The 23,896-nt window shown below is 37.8% G+C and overlaps 1 protein-coding gene across 1 annotated transcript in view; it reads left to right on the top strand.

The window, feature by feature from the left end:
* The window catches only part of PAPPA2 (pappalysin 2), a 185,805-nt gene that overhangs the window by 129,984 nt on the left and 31,925 nt on the right, over window positions 1–23,896 (top strand). Inside the window, exons 15-16 of the mRNA XM_032226805.1 lie at window positions 6,398–6,575; window positions 9,363–9,576. Coding sequence (XP_032082696.1) covers window positions 6,398–6,575; window positions 9,363–9,576 — 392 coding nt within the window. The remainder of the gene's footprint in view (window positions 1–6,397; window positions 6,576–9,362; window positions 9,577–23,896) is intronic.

Below are 23,896 nucleotides of genomic sequence, written 5' to 3'. Positions count from 1 at the left end.
TAAAAGCTGATGTAATACAAAGCTGTCAGATTTTTTAAAAAAATCCAAACAAAATCTAGAAAACCGTAAAAAAGGAGTAATGGGAAATTGATGCTGCATTTCAGAATTGTTTGATATAAGTAAGCAACAGATAAAAGCCTCTAGAGTAGGCCTTTCCCAAAAAAAATTCTGCTCATTGAATTTTGTGGGCATGAGTAGATTTTCTCATTCCAGCTTTTTTTTTCATGACCATGGACCATCATCCTCTGGCATGGTTTTCTTCCTTCTGCCCTTGAGTGTTTATGGTCCTTCTTGACACTAGAGGCCTCTTTTCAGCTTGTTTTAATTTTTTTACATTTTATTTTATTTATTATTAAACTTCTATGCCACCTATCTCTTGCCGAGGCAACTCTAGCTTTCCTAGCCTGCCTTTGGCTCTAGTGATTTTGAATGATTAAAAAACTATATACAAATTGCAGGAAAAAGTATGAAAACATCCAGATGTGGGTTGTGGTTTTTTTTTTTTGTTGGGGACTGATAGAGAAACAGAATGTGCCTGCCTATAGAAGGAAGGGAGGGAGGGAGGGATTATTGTTTCCCCCCCTCTGGACACTCTGAATAAAAACAGGCATAAGAACCTGTTTTGTCCCCCCCTTCTCCGCTCGTTAACAGACGACAGGCAAACAAACTTAAAAGGAACTCTCTTTATCAGTTCTCGGCTCAGACTGGCTGTGAGCCCAAAAATAACATAAATACAGTCTCTGACGAGATAACAAAATACCAAACAAAAAGTCTTACAAGCAATGCACTTCTCCAAGTGTCTTCTTGAATCAGGGTTACAGAAAAACAAAGCACTTATCCAAGTGTATCTTACATAAACCACGACTGATGATCAATCAATGTTGAACGAACCAAGGAACGTTGACTCCTGCAACCAGGGCGTGGCACCATCTGTCCTTTTATCCCCAGAATATGCCCCTAAAGAGCCCCAGCTGCATAATTAATCTTGCATCCTGAAAAGACTCACAGAAGACTGCTGCTGAGTTACAACAAGAACCAATAACAATCTCAGTTGTCTGAATGCAACCAATAAAAACTTACTTAATTTCCTCAGTCCCTTAGTTCCATAGAATGAATCCTGAAGATAAAACAAAGGCAGCTGATTAAAAACAGTAATTGAACTTCTAAAGAACTAGATTGTGCCGAGCTCATTTTGTTTCAAGCTTTATTTGCCTAAAACTATGTTCTTATTAATAGTAAAACACAATGTGGAAAAAAAAGACTGCTAAAGTATTTCCATTCAGATATTAAGCCTATAATTCATTACGTTCTTAAAGCATGAAGAGAAAAAATAAACAAACAAACAGATATATTTTCTTAAATAATAGCTACAGCAGTAATGTAAACAGCAGCTAATATATGAAAATGGTAAATAACTCTCTTTTCCAGTTTTTAAGGTTATGACATATGAGCTAACTTAGTGTGTACTGTACAGTCATGATTTGTAACACAATTTTATTAATTAAAACTGAAAATAGTTCTGAAGACATTGTATAATTGGAATCTCTCTTCACTGGACCCACGCTATTTGTATTTCTTTTTCTTGTCTGAATACTTGGTTCTCCTCCCAGTTCGCCCTAATTTCCTTCAGAGATCTATAAAAATATATAGTGTATACTGTATGTGTGGAAAAAATAGTTATTTGCCTTAATTTTTTGTGGGGACAGGGATAAACAAAGGGAATAAATAGATCAAATAAATAAACCACATACAGTCCAGGTATGGGAATAATAATAATGATAAATACAACATGGTCTAATTGCCTGTTCCTTAAATTAATAGCAGAAGGCCTCCTGAGTTTAGCTGCGCAGATAAAGATGCACCATGGCATTGCATAAATGACTCTCTTATTTCTATTTAGTCAGCTGCAACTTGGATTGGGAAAATAATGTCTTTTTTGCTTTAAAATATATTTAAAAATTGAAATAAAAGTTACACTTGCTACTTTTAATGTTTATATGCTTTGCAATCCAGCAAGGAACATTCGTGGAAAAGAATTCTTGGCCCTGAAACCTGCTGTTGGATTGCTTGTTGCTTTTCTAGCGAGCACAATCAAAAGACTCTTGGCGGCTTACAATGGCATCAAGTTACATCAACAATCTGCAGTAGAAAACAATAAATATACTAAATTATAGACTCTAGCACAGTGTTTCTCAACCTTGGCAACTTGAAGATGTCTGGACTTCAACTCCCAGAATTCCCCAGCCAGCATTTGCTGGCTGGGGAATTCTGGGAGTTGAAGTCCAGACATCTTCAAGTTGCCAAGGTTGAGAAACACTGCTCTAGCGTATAAACCAACGCATTGAAAACTCCTCAGAAACACCAAATAATCAGCATTAGAAGCCTTGCTAATGAGCCAGGAGAGTTGAAAGGAGGAAGATAGAAGTCTATCATGACTACTTGCTCTTTTGGATGGTGGCACTAAAGCACATCTATAGAGTTAACAAGCTGAAAGAAAATCAGAGTACCTTGAAGAAGTACTGGAGTGCGTGTTCCCATCCTGTTTTGCCTAGGCAATAAAACAGAGTAGAGGTTCCTTTCATACCAAAAGCAAGGAAAGGAGAAAGGTGGGGAAGGAACATCTCCTTTGGTTCCAAAATGGGCAACTGAAGACTCAGGGGTGTCTATGGGATTGAAGCAGTGGTGGGATTCAGCCAGTCCGCACCTATTCGGGAGAACCGGTTGGTAACTTTCTAAGCAGTCTGGATAACTTTATATCATTATATCATTCCTTGTTTCTTCAGTCATAAACTATCTGGAATATCTTAGTCCCATATTTATTTTGAGTATAGTCAATCTATCTTCTCCACTCCAGTTTATATCTCTCATCTGAATGATCCTTGAGATATGCTGATATTTTAGCCATCTCTGCTAGGTTTGTTACTTTTAATGTCCATTCTTGAATAGTAGGCAAATCTTCCTTCTTCCAGTATTGCACCACCAACAGTTATTAAATGCAAAATCAAGTTAGTCTCTATAAATGTACAATCAGTAATTATACCTAACAAGAATAACTGAGGGGTAAACTTTATCCTTTTTTAAAGAACATTTTGCATAATCCACCATATTTTTATCCAGAATGCTTTTACCTTTTTGCCTTGCACCATTTTAGATGCTCAAAGGCAAATTCGACCTTTGCTTCGTATGAGCAAGTAGCTCTCAGATTTTTTTTTTTTAAAAATACTTCTAGAAATCCACATTGATGGACTTTTCCTCTAGGCATCATAGTAGTGCATGAAGTGTATCTATTTGCAAATTTTAAAGTACTTTTAATCTCTCTAATCATCTCATATTTCGTTGCCCTTAAAGATGTCCCTTCTCTAATCTTCCCTACATTTTTACAGACAAAGTTGTATGTATGTATGTGTGTATGTGTGTATGTGTGTATGTGTGTATGTATGTGTGTATGTGTGTATATATATATTCGTGATGGACTCTTGTGACGAGCCGATTGACAGATGATGGAAGCAGTTAGCTTCCTCCCATAATTGGGGCTTACCAGGGGTTGTAAAAATCTAATAGATACCTTTCATCCTGGCTTCGCTGATAACGGATAAGAGCCTGTGGCCTAATGGCTAAGAAGTCTGCCTAGTATGTAAAATGCCCAGGTTCAAATCCCAGTAAGGGTATGGCTAGCTGATGAGAGCTAAATAGCTTGAAATAGATCTATACTAGTCTCCCTTTATTTATTTATCAGCACAAATTAAAAAAAAACCACGAATACAACAAAGGCAACAGTAAAAAACATTGGGTTTCTGTCGTGATGGACTCTTGTGACGAGCCGATTGACAGATGATGGAAGCAGTTAGCTTCCTCCCATAATTGGGGCTTACCAGGGGTTGTAAAAATCTAACTTTATATATATATAAAATTAGATTTTTACAACCCCTGGTAAGCCCCAATTATGGGAGGAAGCTAACTGCTTCCATCATCTATATCTATATCTATATCTATATCTATATCTATATCTATATCTATATCTATATCTATATCTATATCTATATCTATATCTATATCTATCTATCTATCTATCTATCTATCTATCTATCTATCTATCTATATATATATATATATATATATATATATATATATATATATAATGGAACATATATATATATATATATATATATATATATATATATATATATATATATATATATATATATATATATATATATATATATTTCAAACAAAACTCTGATTGGCCCTCTGAGATCAGATAGGTAGCTAATTTAAGTCGTAGGCAGGATAGGGCTTCAGGGTTTATGCAACTGATTTATCTGCATGATTTGCAAATTCAGAATGAATTATGAAAAACAAATGGCACAGTCAATTATGCAAAATGGGAATGTATTCACATTTGTTAAAAAACGATTATTTGTATAAGATTGCCGAGAGCTGCTTTTTGGACCTGGAATGTAGATTTCATAAGAAACAGAATATTTACTGAAAGTCGTAGCATTTCTGTTTAGCTCTGCCTTAGAACTAATCAGTATGGACTGCCGCGTTACTGCTTCTCCTCCAAAGGATGTGAGATTTTTCCCTTCACTCCCTATCCATTGTAATTCTGTCAATTTGGTTTATAAGCTTGGAGTCAGGAAACTATTTTCATTTTGGGGTTTTTTTTTTGGATTTCTAAGCCAGTTTGGGAAAACATTTTTATATTGATATGATTTACAAATAACTTTGGGTGGCTTACAAGTTTTAAAGCACAGAAACTCAAAACATATAACCCCAGATGCCCAAAGATAAACTACCATCCCACTCCCCCATTCCAAAAAAGCAACACACCAACAACAATTGAGTTCATCTATCCAACTGTCCCAAATGACTAGGGAAGCAGTCAAGGTTCGATTCCTAACAAAGGCTAAAACGAGATTCTGGGCCATCTGAATCTCCAGGGAAATGCTTTCCAGAGGGCAGGTGCTACCTCTAAGAAGGCCCAACTCAAGGGTCCAACCAGATGTCCTTGTTTAATAAAAGGGACCCAAAGCATGCCTTCTCTCTCTTAGAAATGATGGGATGAGCAGAAACTGATAGAAAAGCAGTCTTGCAAGTAGCCGGGTCCCATGCCACAGACAATAGGAGAAGTAAATAAATAGTATAAAGGGTGAGATAAAAGGATGGCAATATCTAGAGTAGCATTGCTACCAGTGCTGTAAATGAAAGCTCACTAGTGACTAAAGGAACTCCCTTTTAAAGACTCATTTGCTTATGATTCCGGATGTGTGGTTAAAATGAAAACAGAAGAATAGTGTCAGCCTCTGCTTTGCTGCTGCTTCGGCTGCCATTGAAACGGGGAGGAGGGGGCATGGTATTTGTGAGGGGAATCATGATGTGCTGGAGGAAGATCCTAGACGCTGACCTGACCATCTTACTGCGCATGTGGAGGAAGGGAGTTTCCCGCCAAGGTTAACTGTCCAGCAGTCCATCCTGGTGATGACTTTTGAAGTTATCTCCCACCTGACAGTTGGGTGCATTATAATTGGACTATGGACTGGGGTGCTAAGGGGAGGGGATTGATATTATTCGCTTTCGTGCCTAATTAACCAGATTCAGCTTAGCTTTGCTACTGTTCGTTTATAATTAGTAAAAGTACACTTGATTTCAAACAAATGGAGTTGAGTGGCTTCTTTCCTGATTACTAAATGAAGTCGCAGCTGACAAATAGCTTTTTTCAAGGCCAAAGGTAGAAATGATAAATTTCAGTTTGCCTATGTTTTAGGTCAGATTTAAATAAACGAGCAGGTTATCTGTTAGGCACTTGGTTCAGTTCTAAACTAATCTCTTGTTAAAAGGAATGACTAGCTACAACTGGTAAGTGACGTGACCCGTCAAAACCGCGTTCCACAAAAGCGCGGTCGACGAAATCGCGTATGTGACATCATCACAGCGCGACGAAAAAGATAAAAAAATTGAAATAAAAATTAAATTACAGCAAGCCGATTCACATAAAGGTAAGGGTTAGGTTAAGGGTTAGGGTTAGGTTTAGAGCATTAACGTTACGTTTAGCGTTAGGTTAAGGGTTAGCGTTAGGTTTTTCGTTAGGTTAAGGGTTAGGTTTAGGGTTAGGTTTAGGGTTAGGTTAAGGGTTAGGTTTAGGGTTAGAGTTAGGTTTAGGGTTAGGTTTGGGGGGGTTAGGGTAAGGTTTTCGCTTTATTTTTACATTTTTCGATCTTTTTCGTCGCGCTGTGATGACATCACATACGCGCTTTCGTCGACCGCGCTTTTGTCTACCGCGGTTTTGTGGTGGAACCGGTAAGTGAACACTACTTTCAATCATTCTACCAATATTGAAATTAGGAATGACTATTTTTTTAAAAAAAAATTTCTTGACTCTTCCACTTTTCTTTCCCAGAAAGAAATCTTGCTGACTTGTATCTCTGGTCACTGGGACAGATCAGTGACATGTAACCCTATTGACTGCCAATTTCCAGACCAATCTCACGTTCTTTATGCCGAGTTTTCGTGTCCCAAAGGAACTACATTTACGAAGCGATGTTTCCTTTCCTGTATCAAGCCAGCGAAACTCCAAGGTAGGATGGATTTTCTCAGGATAGACTTGGATGGTGGAACAAAGTTCCAGAAAATGTCCTTTTGTGTCTTTGCTAATCTGTTGCCTGCACAAGATTAGAAGAATATGCTAAATATGTGACTTTTGTTATTTATCTACATTTGTATCCTTGGCTTCCCCACTCCTCCAGCCAAAAACCAGCCAAATCAGCAAATAACTGATCAACCAGTGGTAGGGGCTACTAAAACACACCCCTACCACTGGTATCTTCAGCTGTATGTCCACATTCAGGGCAGATCTAAGATCCTCAACCAGCTGCCCAATCATTCTTTAGCTGTCCAGAAGATTACTTCCAGTGATCCACTTCTCACCAACCTGTCATCTCCGAGCCGAGGTGGCGCAGTGGGTAGAGTGCAGTACTGCAGGCCACTTCAGCTGACTGCTATCTGCAGTTCAGCGGTTCAAATCTCACCGGCTCAGGGTTGACTCAGCCTTCCATCCTTCCGAGGTGGGTAAAATGAGGACCCGGATTGTTGGGGGCGATATGCTGACTCTGTAAACCGCTTAGAGAGGGCTGAAAGCCCTATGAAGCGGTATATAAGTCTAACTGCTATTGCTATTGCTATCTCCAAACTGTCATCACTAGTATTTCTTGTATTGCACCAGACTCTCCATTTCAACTCCTGGTCATGAACATTATTATCAGCCATCCTCCCAGCCATCTTCAACAGCTAGCACCACCCAGCCGCTGAAGCTCTTAGCAACAACTATCTGACCTTTGACTCCATCTTAAAAAATGAAAATCAGTGTCTGCAATGTCAATATGGGAATATAACCTCATGCATGTGTTAAATTATATACTTCAGTCCTAACTTACAATGCAACTATCATAATATTTCTATAATCACTTTACACATATTTTGTCATTTTTTCTCCTTGCCCTTCCTCTCATGGATACTTACGATATAAAATACATTTTACAAAACTTCATATTGGGTTTTATTATTTCCACGATATTCTTTTGAGGTTTTATCTATTCACTTCCATTCTGTTGCCAAGAAAGCTATATGGATGTGCCCAGAACTCAACACATTTTGTGTCTTTACATTGATAATATATACTGACATCATTATATATTTGGGAGTGGTCTACAATTTTCTCTCCACAATTTTCTTTCTTTCAAAATATCTTTGATAAGGCTGAGGGGGTAGGAATTTTGACTGCAATGAGAGGCATATCTATTTTAGCCTGTCACAAAACAATGGCGATTTTGAAATTCTGAGAAAAAGAAATTAATAAAAGGTAACTACTTTAGGGAGTCCAGCTGCCATCCACCAGACCTTGCAATATATCCCTAATCTCCATTTCCCCTTCTCTGAATTTGACAGCTCTGAATAAGGCACTGAATTATTTGGAGCATGTGTTTGCAGTAAATACTTAAATAATTCCAGTAAACATAAAGATGAAGTGCAACAGTATGAAATACATTCATATTTCACTTGTGAATGAAATACAAAGTTAGCTTTGGAGCCTGGGAATTATATGGTTCTTTGGGTTTAAGGACCTGGGATTTTTTTAGGCTAGGGGATTCAAACTGGCAGCCCACAAGCAGATGCGTCACATGCAGGCCACGCCCACCCCAGCTCTATAAATAGAAAGAGCAACATATTCAATATCCATATAAACCGTGTGTTGTCTGGTTACAAATCTTTTGTGTGATACTCAGTTCAGTTCAGTTCAGCTCACTTTATTTGTATGCCGCCCTTTTCCCTGGGGGGACTCAGGGCGGCTCACAGTTCAAAAGGGGTGGGGGAAGGACAAACAATTTACAACATAAAAACATTTATTATTACTCATCATAGTAATAATAATAATTTTTAGTAGTAATCTTGTAATGACAGTGCTTTTCCCTCATCGTATTAATACATATTAATTAATGCTAATCAAAATTAATAAATTACAATAATGAATGCTAACAGTGAAATTAATCTTTCTCTTGCAATTTTAGAAGTTCTAACTTCTATTTCTCTTATTTAACCATTGATAGAACAGATCCCATATCTCAAGATAGTCCGTTTCTTCCTTTTCTTTAATTTCACGTGTCAGTTTATTCATTTCTTCACATTTTAAGATTTATTTTTCTGTCCCTTGGCTGTTCAATTCCTATTTATTTTTCAATTTCCCCTTATCATTCAGAATATCTTTGTACAGCATTGGTGCCATTATGCTGGGCACTGAGGATGCCTTTTTTTCTGTTCCCGATTATGAATGAGAAATGCAGTGTGGCTGTTTGCATCTTCCAGAAAATAAATTTGGCATTTGACAAATAAAAGCTGTATTTTGTATTTTTGTAGTCTTTTATTAATATAATTTTATCTTTTTAATATTGCAAGCAAGAGTTACTCTGTGGTAAGAGGGACCGCCAATGAATTTAATAAATAAAGAAATAAATTTCATCCTCCAAAAGTAATATAGAGAAAGATAGTGCAGACAACTTAGCATTTTCTATTATAACTATTTGTTGCTATTCTATAGTGTATTACTTGGAGACTGTCAATCAGTCAATCTGAGTAGAGCTCAAAGGAAACTTGGAGGTCTTCTAGTCCAACGTCCAGCTCAAACAGGAGACCTTATATCATTTCATGACTTTATACCAGTCAGAATAAACTGGCACAAAGATCTGTGCAAATAAACAAATGGTGAAGGTAAAGATAATTTGATCAGAGTAAGATTCAGCTTAAGGTTCAAAAATAACTAGTTATGCTGTAATTTGAATGGGTTTTTTTTTCTTTCTCTTGCTTGAAATCAGGAATTAATCAGTGGATCACCTGCCTGGAAGATGGACTCTGGTCACTTCCAGAAGCTTACTGCAAACTGGAGTGTGACTCTCCAGGCCCAATTGCCAACGCTGAGCTGTTGGTGCCTCGATGCAAGCAAGGGAATCATGACATAGGATCTGTCTGTCGCTATAAGTGTAAGCCTGGATACCACGTTGCAGAAACAAAAGAGAAAAAGACCAGGAAGTGAGTAATAAAAGTTCTTCTGTTCTCCCTTCTTAGCATCAGTTGCTGATCCAAGTAATCGGGCAGATTCATAGTATCTTGCACTGGCCCAAAAGCCTGGCTCCTACATTTTCCAACAATTGTAATTTCTGGGCACTATTCCTGGGTAGGTTGTAACTAAGTGTAGAGAGCTATTACATATATTGAATGTAACATATTATAAGAAAGTGTTCACAAATTGTATGTGAGTGACAGTGGTGGGTTTCAAAAATTTTTGAACCTACTCTGTGGGTGTGGCCTCCTTTGTGGGAGTGGCTTGCCAGCCATGTGACCTGGTGGGAGTGGCTTGCCGGCCATGTGTTCTCTCTCTCTCTTTCTCTCTCTCTCTCTCTCCTTCCTTTTGTCTCACTGTCCCTTTTTCCTTTTTTTCTTTCATCTCTCTCTCACTTTTTCTTTCTTTTTTTCTTTCTTTCTTTCTCTTTCTCTCTCCGTGTGAGTCTGTGTGTCTGTCTGTGTGTGTGTGAGTGGTGGGTTTCAAAAAATTTTGGAACCTCTTCTGCAGGTGTGGCCTGCTTTCCAGGTCCACTGGTGGAACCTCTTCGAATTTGACGAACCGGTTCTACCGAACTGGTGCGAACTGCCAGTGAATATATACACAAAATATATGCATCAGAAATGATGCCCGTCAAAATACATAAGAATGTTCATGTACAATGTGTTACAGGAATGTTCTGAAGTGAACTGAATGCTGAAAAGTCATTGAATAAAACCAACATTGAAAGTTGTGCTTTCTCGGTGGAAATCACAAAGATTCGTTGCTTCCAATTGGATCAGGTTTGGAAACTATTTCTAAACAAAAGTTTAATCAGATAAGAGGAAGCTGCTGTGTGAAAAGGATAATGAAAAAGATTGATCACTTATAGAAAGAGGAGGAAATTGGTGTTACTTTCTGAAACAAACATGGACATTTGAAGAGGGCAGGTGGAGGAAGCTATGTGCTTCACATTTCAAGAAAGACAAGGCTGATACATAGTCTTTCCTCCTCCTCCTCCTCTTTCTGCTACCTCTTCCTCCTCCTCCATTCAGCACTTCAAATACCTATTCAGAAATCAATCACCACACAATTCATTTTTACTGCAGATATTGCTGTCTGGCTGAAGGAATGCAAATGCTGTCATAGAACTCCATTGGAAAGTCAGCCTGAGGTCATATGTTTAAAATGCCCTTTCTGTGTTTTAAATGCATAGGAATGCCTATGCCTTCATCTCTAGTTTGTCAGATTAGGGCACATGCCCTTGGCTCTTCTACCAGCTCCAGGCACTTTCTGCTGTATACTTAATATTCCATGAGCATCTTTCCGTTAGCCCTAAATTTCTTCTGATTAGATAAATTTATTTTTAATGTCCCAATTATATTTACAGCAAGATGTGCACAGATTTCTGCTTCTTGATTTTGTGAATGGGTGCTTTGGAATAATCACGTTGATTAAATTCAAAAACATGAAAAATAATTAGATATTAAATAGGAAATATGGCTATAGGAATGCTGTAGGTTTATTCCCATTTTTGGCTGACGATATGTTTGTGAGCCTGGCCAAATGACAAAAATATGTCCTTCTTCCTGCACTTAGCAAGTTATAGGACAGATCTTTGGTCTGGATCGGGGTGGGGGTGGGGGAATGTGGTCCCTTTACAACCTGTGGATTTCAACTCCCAGAATTCTTGAACCACCAAAGGATAGTCTACAGGTCATAAAGAGACCACAGTTAGGCAACTATGGCCTCTTTATGACCTGTAGACTATCCTTTTAGTTAGTCTAACTGTGGTCTGTATCAGTGGTGGGTTTCTGTGCATGCGCAGAAGTGTCCGGGCAGGTGGGTGGAGCCTCCTGCCGCTGCTTCTACTGGTTCACCCAATCTGGGCCGAACTGGCAGAAGCCCACCTCTGGTCTGGATAGAACCCTTAGCTGGTTGGATTAGAACAGGAATGTCAAACTCATGGGTCAGATGTGTCACGTGCCCCCGCCTGGTTTAGCAAAGGGGGAAAAAGTCCCGATAGATCACATGCCACTGCCATGATGACACAAGTTTGACACCCCTGGATTAGAACGCACTGATGTATTGATATTCTATGAGATCTTTTATAGTAGCAGCCTTTCTGTTTATCATTCCTTCTTAATTCCACAATATCAGATTTCTCCAAATTGTCTTTATTGTCTTTTTCTTATCTTAAATTTCTTATATATTTGCACATTTAAAGCTCCCAGAGATCTGTCAGCTAGTTAATATTCATTCTTTCTCCCTCCATGCTATAAATTGTTGGTGATATGTGTGTATGTATGTGTGTGGCAGTGGTGGGTTTCAAAAATTGTTCGAACCTACTCTGTGAGTGTGGCCTCCTTTGTGGGAGTGGCTTGCTGCCCATGTGACTGGATGGGAGTGGCTTGCCGCCCATGTGACCGGATATGAAGATGCCGATGACACTTGTCAGAACCACCTTAAATTATCTCACACACAGCACTGGCATGCATAAGAATATGATGTAAACTTGGTTTTTAAAAGGCATCTTTGGTTTGCGTTAAAACAACTTCAACACACGCAATGTTCTGATTGCACCACAAGCGCAGTAGTCATCCTTACCTTTCACAGAGGCACTGAGTTTTATAAATATGAGCACGATAGTGTAGAATAATCATATCCAAGGACCAGTGGTAGGTTTCAAAAAATTTTGGAACCTCTTCTGTAGGTGCGGCCTGCTTTCCGGGTCCACTGGTGGAACCTCTTCTAACCAGTTCGGTAGATTTGATGAACTGGTTCTACCGAATAGGTGCGAACTGCTAGGAACCCACCTCGGGTGTGTGGGTATAGGGTATGAATATGTATTTGTGTATATTTGTCTTCAGTTTTGTAAAAAAATATATATGCAGTTTTAAAACATAGTAGTTGATTAAAAAATAATTTTGAGTCTTCAAAAGCTTGTGATGCCTGAGAGTTATAAATGGTGGCAAATGTTTGTTCAATCACCTTCACAATACTGGTGACCATAGTATCTTGATGTTACCTCACAAGGTTTGAATGAAGGAAGATCAATAACACATACCCAAAGATAAATTGGAAGATTCAAGAACAAAAACACTGAAGTGGCATGAAGATAGAATCAGCTTCATTTCAGTTGCTATCTAATGGGTAGCTTGAACTTGGGAGACAGGACAAGATAAACGTTTCTTACAAATTATGCCCTTGGGCTGCAGAACTATTTCAGTTGCTCCCCAATGAAGCTAGAAACATAGTAATCTAAAGGAAAAAGTTGGTTTTAATCCAATAGCTTTTCCAGCTATCCTAATACTAATGGTAATACTTTGAGGTAAGACGAGACACTGATTGTTGGCATCCTGAGAACATTATTGAAACTTCAGGTCAATGTGAACCATTATAGTTTTCACATTGATTGGCTGTAATACTATAGTGGATGCTATGCAGAGGTGGGTTCCTACCAGTTTGCACCTATTCGGTAAAACCGGTTCGTCAAATCTACCGAACCGGTTAGAAGAGGTTGCAAAAATTTTTGAAACCCACCACTGGTCCTTGGATATGATTATTCTAGATTAGATTTAGATTTAATGAATTTATAGGCCACCCAATCCCGAAGGACTCCGGGCGGCTTACAACAAATACACTTAAAAATAGAAAAGTTAAAAAACAAAGAGACGTAGATTAAAAAACCCACAACATGCAACCAGTCTAATCAGGGCTGGACCTCAGTCATGAGATCAACAGCCCGGGGCCTGCTGGAATAGCCAGGTCTTAATAGCCTTTCAGAAGGCCATGTGAGTGGGTAGGGTCCGGATCTCTGGGGGCAGTTCATTCCATAGGGTCGGAGCAGCTACAGAGAAGGCCCTCCCCCGGGTGGTTGCCAGCCGACATTGTCTGGTTGTCTACACTATCATGCTCATATTTATAAAACTCAGTGCCTCTGTGAAAGGTAAGGATGACTACTGCGTTTGTGGTGCAATCAGAACATTGTGTGTGTTGAAGTTGTTTTAACGCAAACCAAAGATGCCTTTTAAGAAACAAGTTTACATCATATTCTTATGCCTGCCAGTGCTGTGTGTGAGGTAATTTAAGGTGGTTCTGACAAGTGTCGTCGGCATCTTCATACCCAGTCACATGGGCGGCAAGCCACTCCCATCCGGTCACATGGGCGGCAAGCCACTCCCACAAAGGAGGCCACACCCACAGAGTAGGTTCGAACAATTTTTGAAACCCACCACTGATGCCATGTATATTGCATATGCCAAAAGGAAGCCATCTGGCTACTTACAGATAGTCTTTGCTTAACAGTCCTAATTGGGAAGGGCAACTCCACTTAGCAGTTGCTAAGTGAGAAATCACATGGCCATGTCTATGCTTCCTGGCTGGAAAGACACAAGACTTATGTACTCAATTTCATACCTTTGGATTTTGTTTTGCCTCCTACCAACTTTCCTTCCTTTTGAATGCTCCAGTGCCTGTTTACTGTCTTATACACATCAAAACCCTTCTCCGATATCTCTGCTTTGGGTGGGGAAGGGGGTGTCAGGTATAGGAGAGATTGTCTACAGAAATCATTTGCTTATTTTCTCTCCACTCCTCTTGCAGAGCAGAGAGATTGAAGAGGAAGAGATTTCAAGAAAGTACAGTAGGCGGTTGCTGACCACATTGCTTTCAATTTGTAGAAGAGAGAGCTTACTTTCTTGCAATCCCTTTCTCTCCAATCAGCCTACACTTTGAGTGGGAGAAAAAAAAGAGCTCAGACAGAGGAAAACAGGTACTGACTGTAAGAAATATTCATAGAACTGCATTTCTCTTTGATTCTGATTAATATAATACATTTCACAATATAATACAGTTTTTCAATATGCCTTATGAAACTTTTGGGTGACAGAATCCCTAAGGAGTACTTTCCCCTTTCATGAATTGCAATGACTGTGGAAAATAAAAATTATGATATTTGACTGAGGGATGCTGTGAAGGTCCTAAATGTTCGTGGGGTGTAATACTTTTCACCATTGTCGTAACTTTGAACAGCTGCTGAATGGTTGGTAAGTGAGGACTATCTATGTAGGCAGAGCATACAATTCTTCCGTTGAGCTATTGGCTGTCATTTCTGGCTTAAAATAAGGCTAATTTACAAATGACAGAATTGCAGTTGTTAAAATTACATTGTTTCTTAGGTAATAAAGTTTACATTGCTCATCATAAATAATATTATATTATTGCATAAATGTAAACATAAATATATCATTGCATTTGTACGTATGTTCTTTCCCTTAAGACTATTAGCTAGATTTGCTAAAAACAATTGCAATAGGGGAGAAAAGGAAGAGAGATTGAATCTGCATCACTATCTTGTTTACTGTCACCACATTTGGTTCAGTTTCTTTGAGAACTTAATTCTTTTTGTTGACTTTTAAATACTTGCCAAGTCCAGTTTGCAAACTGTCATCTGAGAACTCAGAAGTATGCATGTTCATATTTTAAGAGTCAAATTTGGGTGGGTGTATATTCAAATCATTGTTGATTCCTGGCGTCTGCCTGGACAAGCCTACAATTATTTTGACAAGGTTTTGGGGAAGTGATTTGCCATTGCCCCCTTCCTAAGGCTGTGAGAGAGGGGCCAGCTCAAAGTCACCAAGCTGGCTTTGTGCCTAAGGTGGGACTAAACTGGTTTCTAGCCCGGCCCATTAATCACTACACAAACTGACTCTCAAGAGACAGAATAATAGCTAAAGGCAAGATAAATAATGACAATGCTCACATGGTGAAACTAAAGGTGCTGTTTAAGGATCCCTGCCTGTCTGACAGTCTGTCTCTCATCTGGCCTTTTCCCTTGAAACCTTCTCTTCACATTCGCTCTCCCTCACTTCCTCCCTCCCTCTCTCTCTCTCTCTCTCTCTTTTCTTTCTTCATGAAAGCATGGAAGATGCCTTGATTGCCTTCACATCTTCAGTTCTCCCTGTAGGTATCCTTTTATCCAAACAGGACAACTGAATGAGTTAGATTTCAAAAAAAGTAAAAAGAGGTGAATGTGGGAGAGGGAGGTGTAAATAGATAGCAGAGTAGAGGCTGAAAATCTTTCAGAAAGGTCAAGGTGGGTGAATTAGGATATAACTAGGATGGTAGTCAAAATGTAGTTTGGCAGCAAGATGTCTAACATTAACTGGAAATGCACGCAGACTGCTTCATGTTCTTGCACCAAAGAAAATTCCAGGGAATCTGCCAAATAAGCCCATTTTTCCGTCAAATAGCTACATTCCAAATTATAAAAATCATATTCATGTTTGCTTGTTTTTACAAAATAAACCTGCTCATTTGGCATGACTTTGCTGAAGGTTTCTGAATCCTGCCAATACCATACAGAGTTACAGATCAGAGGAGAATTTGATCGCTGTATTTCTTTTCCTGCCTTGGCAGTTATAGCAAGAGGAGACTTAATTTTACTGCACTGAAGGATAATCCTAGATGCAACATGTGGGCACCTTCTTCAACATAAATGTGTACTATCAGGAAGAAAATACGTTGGCAAACTAAAAGTGATGACTATGGAATGATCGTAAAATCAATAAGTGTTTAGGTATAGCATAGCCGAAAGGTATAGGTATATCAGCAAGGAAGTTGGGGACAGAAATTCTAGTCCTTGAAGAATGCAATTGTTTTACAATGCCAATTCAATTGCAACATTTTCCTTAAACAACCTACCAACATTTTTCTTTAAATAACGTATTAAGTTCTTTGATATTTTATCCAGAAATATTAATCTGATGGGCATTCGTGAATTTTCAGGAAATGACCAAATCATAATTGGCCAGAATTTTAAATATTAAAGAATGTTAATCCATTTTTTTGCAAACTTTTAAGGCAAACTTTTAACCTGGCAAACTTTGTTCTTGCATCTCCAAAGGTTTGGTTTTATAAGATTCAGACCTCAGTGGTGTTCTTCCTTTTTTTTTAGAATTTCTGCGGAAATCCAGGTGCAAGTTCTCACCAGGTGAGTATGATTAAATGGCTATATTCTCACAATATTTTAAACCCAAGACTAACAGCACACAATTGCAGTGTTCCCACCACATGGTATGGATTAACAATTATACTACCTTATGTCATAATGTTATAGCACATTGCATCAACCAGACTAAAACAGTGGCTTAGCTCATATCTTCCTGAATTATTCAAACCATTTTTTAGCTCTAATCTAGCATGTAATATGAAGTTGACCATTTCGTTCTGGTTCGTGAATGAATTGCCCACCACCAGTGTAGCTTATAGAAGACATACCATGGATCAGAGGGTGCAAACTCAAATTTTAGCAAATGTTGCTCTTGCTGTTTTGCCTCTCTTAATGGGAATGCTAGGACTAGTAATTAAGATTTTCCTTTAAAGTAGCCTAACTGTGAAGACCCAAGAGTTTGATTCAGAGTAAAATAAATCCTAGAATTTCGATTAACAGACTTTAGTGCAATATTTGTAAGACAAAAGCAAACAGTAATTTAAAGTGGTTTCTGCTTTCATCTCCTTCATACTTATAGACTTAAAAGTTTGAGCTTGCGGTCTATGTCTGTTTTCCATCTGCTCTGTGTTCTGATTTCTTTGATGGCATCAGTCTTTGGATTTAAACAGATGGCTGTAATAACACAGATTTTTTTTCCCACAACTCTATCGGAACTAAACTTTTTTTGATCTAATTATTTGTTATCAAGTGTTCTATTTACTGGCCAGCAATATTTAAATATGAAAATAAACTAAAAACAATTTGTCAGTTTAGCAAGTATCACATCTCTTTGGAATGAGCTTAAATTGAGCTTGTACGTCTTTCTTTGGTATCACTCCAATTTTTTTAAAAATTAAGATTATCATAATGTGAAATACAAATGAAAACTAAGATAGGGAAATGGGAAAGGAGAAGTGTAGATTAAAAGGGAAAAGCATCGGCTTCCAACATTTTTCAGAGCAATAGAATACTGTACAAAGTAAAATTAACCTTTTCTAGTAAATACTAGTCATTTCTACAACAATAAACTAATCAGCAAGTCCTAAAGACAAGATATTTTTTCAGCCTCAAGCATGAAGTCTAGAAGAGAGAGAGAAACAAAATTAGATATATTCTTTTCTCTGATTAAAACAGTCAATTTTGCCATCTCTTCAAACTCCATCACTTTGTCCATTCATTCTTCCATCAAAGGGATTGATGAATCTTTCCATCTTTGCCCATAAGGAATTCTCACTGCAGTCAACCTATACAAGGACAAAGATCCTTTTTTTTCAAGTTCCTTGTTTAAAAGGAAGTCTAATGTTTAACTCTAAGACCTAAAAGGAAAACAATTTCAATTTTACATCCATTTTTTTAAAATTCTCAATTAAAATATAAATCTACCCCAATATTTTTTTGCTTTATTGCAAGTCCATTCACTATGATAAATAGTTCCTTTTTTGCAGTTACATTTGCAAAATACACTTGAGAAACCTTCATACACCTTTGACAATTTATCAGGTTTTAGAAATCAACAAAGCATAATTTTGTAAAAATGCTCTTTTAAATTATAGCTCAGTGTAAATTTTAGATGAATTTCTCCACATGTTTTGCCATTGCTCAAGCATCATATTATAGCCAACGTTTTTTGCCTATTGAATCATACAATGCTTTGCATATTTATAAATCTTGGCAATAATATGTTCTTTAGCACACAATAAAATTTCAAATTCACAGTTTACAGATTCCAACCCATACCTTTTTTGTTTAGATTTCTTTCAGTTGTAAATACATAAGCCATTGACAGATACCTCCTTCTGATTCCAATTCTTCTTTTGGCTTGAGATTAGGTTGAGATTGTGGCATGTAGAAACATTTTTTTAAAAAAATATCTATATAATTTAACACTTCATTGGAACATTAGCAAAAGGATTTGCTATTCTGTTTGCCAAAACATATATTCAAAATATATTTCCAGTCTACATATTTTATTGTACATTTATATATAATATCTATTTACAAATGACAGGTTTTATACATTGACTATTTTTGCCTAACTCTATCATCAAGGGAGTGAATCTTGCCATAGATCACATTTTCCCAGCATCAAAACTCCCTGACTCCCATATGTGACAGAGTATTAGCCTGATAATTTTGCTCTTCTCGTGAAGAATTAGATGTTAGTATGTGGGGTTTTTCCCCCCCATTAATGTTTTAGCCGCACACTGAGAACCGGTGACAGAATTAGATACTATCAGAGTGATCAATTGTATTATAATCCAATTTCCTATTGACTGCATTTCTTTCTTTTTCCTGCTTTGTTGCTTGGAATAATTGAATCTCCTGCTCTGACAGATAGTGTTAGTTTAGGAGCTAATTTATTGCCCTCTTTCTTGGCACTCAATTCTGGCCACTGTTACATCCATTTGGAAAATAGCCAGCCGTTTTCTCTGTGGGTTGTTATTTTTTCAAGGTTGACCTCGAGGCCTGCATATCAAACACAGCCTCATACATCATCTTGTGGCTTCCATTATTACTCTTTCAATGTTGGATGGATTTTTAAAACTATTTGATTTTTGTTTTGGCTCCATTGCTAATCCTAAATAATGTCTGTTTTTAGGATCAGAAGAAATGCTAATGGCTCTGTTACAAAATAATATTTAGAGTAAATTTTTAAAAAATCTTGTTTCCACTTCCTTTCTTAGCCTGATTGCTTGATCTTTTCTTGGTGCCTCTCAGTAAACTGGATGCTTAGTTGGCTATGTGAGAAGATGCTTAATTCCTCTGTACACACGTGAATACACACAATGTTTCAGGGTTAGGTAAGGACACACAGATTTTTCAAGCCCCTGGTGATTTTCTTTAGAGGATTTTGTTAAGGATTAGTGTGTCAGAGTGAGCTGCATAGAATAATTCCTGCATCAAGCTTTACTTTAGATACAAAATCACCAGACAGTGTAAACTAACTTCTTTGTGTTGTTCGATAAATAAACTTACTTACTGGAGGCTGTTGGCTGCTAGGTAGTGATATACTCTGCTCAATAAGGGGCCAAAAGAAATTGGCATAGATAAATTGACAGTGGGATATAAGTGATTGTTTTGTAGAGCTGACAAATAACAGTTTGATGAACAGCATTTTGTTGTTTATGGATACTAAGTCAGCTTTAAAGGCAATCACTAGGAGGGCTGAGTGCTAACTCTTCCCTATTCAGTCTGTTACTGAGTAAATCAATCAATCAATCAATCAATCAATCAATCAATCAATCAATCAATCAATATTGTATATACATCATTGTGTGGACAAATAATTCCTCCAGTGATTGTTCTTGGAACTTCCCAGGTCAGTGGGAAATACATAGTGTTGTTTCTTTCCACCTTGGATTTAGCACTACAGCATGCTGTTCTATTTTCTAGAGCTACTACTGCATTGCGATTACTAAACCAGTGTTCCTGAAATTACTAATAATATAGTACTTCACTGGTGTTACTGTCAGGCTTGTCCCAGCTTGGACATTTAGGAAAGAAAGACTCTCGACTACATTTGTAGTACAAGATATACTATTTATGAAGTCAAGTGGTTACAACATAAGCATAACTGGAGCTGAATCTTTCTGCAAAAAGCCTGCTCTTTCCCCTTTCTCCTTTGCCTTCCCCCCTTGACCACTGCACAATGTCCAATAGTATTCAGATTTGTTGTTTTGGCAACAGTGTTGAGATTTGGTGCCTCTTTGGTTGGCTTTCGCATTCCATTCTCACGCTCATATCCTTGGATCTTGTGGTCTGTTCCGAATTGGTATCTCTAGTTCTTGTTATCGTGTCAAACCCCACCCCTCTTTACACTCCCATTCTCCCCCTCCCCATGTTTTATGCAGGATGCTAGCAAAGTGAAGTAGGCTGAAGCATTTATGATGGCAGACTGAACAGCCACAGGAATTACTGCTTCCTTGTTTTTCTTTGTGATCCCTTCCACTTTTCTTGCCTGATCAAAATAATCAGAGCGTGACTTAATTGTAAATATGTTTACACAGGGTGGATGTATCTTGTCATCAATATGCTATGGTAGTCAAAGGGAATTGGGCGAACTGTGGATCTGCTGCACGATAGAAGTAAAGACTAAGCTTAGAGTTGAAAGGAAGAACACAGATTATTTGCTTCCAGGACTTTCTGTTTGCTTTGCCCTGAGAAGAAACATTGAATCCTGGCTTGGAAACAGAGATACTTGAGGAGTTTGATCTTTGTGAGTTCCAATAGAAACTGCCCCTTACAGGCTAATGAGCCCATTGGAATGTCGCTTTCTTTCTGATTCTGTTTTTCCCCAAGCGTTGCTGCTCAGTGTTTGGCTCAGAAATCCATATCAATTTATTTTTAAAAAAGCTCTTGGCAGTTGAATTTGGGAATGGAATTGACCTCTGTCCTCTGGAATCAAGTGGAGTAAATTCATTCTAAAAAAAAAAAAAAGAATAAACTCAAGCAAAAATATCCTAGATTGGAAATGAATTCATGCATTTCTACTGATGGCGTGTTAGTTGCTATTCTCATAATGAGTGAAATATGTATTTTAAGGTCTCACGTATATCAGTGTCCATTTATCTTCTTTGATGTTTCATTGTTATGGAAACAGCACTAGGAAAGAACCACAGGGTCAACTAGTGGTGACATCTGCATCTCCAGAAAAAGTGTTACAAATAAGTTTCTTTCTAGTTTTCATTCTTCTTAATGGAACTTTTAAAACTTCTCTGCTGAATTTCTCTACCTTCTGTTCTACTCCCATTGTGAAATGTTTACTATCTAAGATGTAAGGGCACAGAAATCATTTCCCCGCATAGTGCTGTGTGTTTGCTGCATACAGACGAAACAAAAATAAACCAGTGCACAGGTGCAAAGAATTTGTTTTTTAAATAACTCCATGTCTCCTTCTTGCATGCTTTTACTGGAGATACAACTAGTCAAGCATTTTATTTCCCAAAGTGGCCAATAATATATTTTGGAATTTTCACAATGCAACATGAAATTATTTCTTCTCAGCTAATATTTGGTGCTGTGAATATACTAAAGAATTTTAAAATCTGAACTGCCAGAGTAAAACAAATGCAGCATCCTATACCCTTCACAAGTTTTTCAAAGCAATTGCTTTCTTGTGTATTTTATGTCTTGGTAGATTCAGTAACACCTAGCCTAGGGAATAGAGTGGGTGATAATTGTTGATAGATTTATTCTTTATTAATTTGTGAAAACCTTCTAAACCAGATGACTACATCATATAATAACAATTTCAGTAAATTAATTGAGTGGATAATTATTTCCTCCCCCCCTTTTTTTTGTCTTTCTGTCTTGAAGGTCCTACCAATCAGATTTCATTAGGAATTTATGTATTGGCTTTATGAAACAGGAGGATCAAAATTGCCCTATCCACATGAGTGTCTCTTCTGTCTCCTCAAAACTTGGTTTTGAAAGTCTACTAGAAAAAAACTGCTGAAAAACAATAAAAATAGATGAACTTCCCATGTTTCCCATGTTTAATTAAAAACGTGTATTCACAATTACATTTTATAAACTGCAGTAACATCTCAGAGCAGAAGAAATAGTTGAATATAATGATAAATATGTGCTGAGTATGTGGTGTTTATTATTCATAATACAACTAGTCATTTATTATCCTTTGTTAGCTGATCTACTGCTTAGTTCTTTTATTAGGAGAAGTAGGTAAACTAACTGATAGCTAATAAACTAACTAGAAACCCAAAACAGATTTTTGTTTTGTTTTGAGTTGTAAGGAATGGGACAAACCAGGAATTTTTGGTTTCTGGTTAGTTTCTAGTTAGTTTATTTCTCTTGAGTAATAGTGAAAAGGTATGCTACTTCTCAGGAATGATGTTGGGATGCTCAACAATTCTGGTTTTATATCCATAACAGACCCCGCATGGGTCCTATACCAAGATCTAAATCTGTAAACCGAATGAAGGGATATCTGAAATTCAAGTCAGCAGCCATCAATGGAGCAGGCAAATTGTGCCAGGAATGATTTTATTTAGTTATTTGTTTCTATTTTCTATTTTAATTTCCTATTCTTGTTTATACCAAAATGAAGCAATGATAAATCTATAGTTTCAAGGTTTTATTTAAAAAAAATACAACAAATTATGTAGCACATGAAAATACACTTGCAGTTAGACGATTGCAAAAAATGTTAATCTTAAAATATGAGATTAACAACTAGAGCAAAAGACATTTGCTGCTTGCTTTCATCAGATTCAAGAACCACGAATTTCCTGCTTTCTATCCAGAGAAGGCTCTAGAACAGTGGTAGTCAACCTGGTCCCTACCGCCCACTAGTGGGCATTCCAGCTTTCATGGTGAACGGTAGGGGTTTGCTGTAACTCTGCTTTATAAATTTTGTAAAGTAAAGTTACTTCCCTACTTTATAAATCACCATTACTGTGGAACCGGTGGGCGGTTAGAAAATTTTACTACTAACAGAGATACAAAAGTGGGCGGTAGGTATAAAAAGGTTGATTACCACTGGTCTAGAACCTGGCAGGGGACAATTCAAAGCTGGAGAACTCAGTGCAGAGCTGTCCTGGGAGTTGATAAATTGTGGATCCTGGATTAGGAAGGGGTCAATTATTTTAATAGTGTAAATTCATGGTATTGGACCTGGGTACTTGAGAGACCGCCTGCTGCCAATTGCCTCCAACAGACCTATTAGATCCCACAGATTAGGCCTCCTCCGAATTCCATCTGCCGGCCAATGCCGGCTGTCAACCACCCGGAGGAGGGCCTTCTCTGTGGCTGCTCCGGCCCTCTGGAACGAGCTCCCCGTGGAGATTCGGACCCTCACCATCCTTCAGGCTTTCCGCAAAGCCCTTAAAACCTGGCTGTTCCGACAGGCCTGGGGCTGACGAGTTCCCCGCCCCCACTCGAATTGTGTGGTTGTTGAGTGTTTTTTAAATTGTTGTAGTTGTTTGTCCGTTGTTTTTTCCTCCTGTTTGTATTCCCCCCCCCCTTACTTGGTTTGTGAGCCGCCCTGAGTCCCTCTGGGAATAGGACGGCATAGAAATGCAATAAATCAAATCAAATCAAATTATTAAAAGGCAATAAAAGCAAAAGTAGGTTCCTCTTGCAATGCCTACTTTTTACATTTTATGGTTAACAACTACCATGTTTATTAATACTAGAGTTAGCTTCATAACAATAGAAACTGTTGCTTATTGCTCTTCGGAAACCATAGTTCAAGAAATTATCTGAAGATGGTTATATAGTCACTGAGCAGATGGCTTTAATTATGTCCACCAAAGAGCTGCTGCTTATCATCATCTTTGTGGGCTTCATAACCAGAC

The sequence above is a fragment of the Thamnophis elegans genome, chromosome 11 (genome assembly GCF_009769535.1).
Source record: "Thamnophis elegans isolate rThaEle1 chromosome 11, rThaEle1.pri, whole genome shotgun sequence".
NCBI lineage: Eukaryota > Metazoa > Chordata > Lepidosauria > Squamata > Colubridae > Thamnophis > Thamnophis elegans.
The sequence above is the reverse complement of the archived record's forward strand: the minus strand, read 5'-3'. Positions and strand labels throughout refer to the sequence as shown.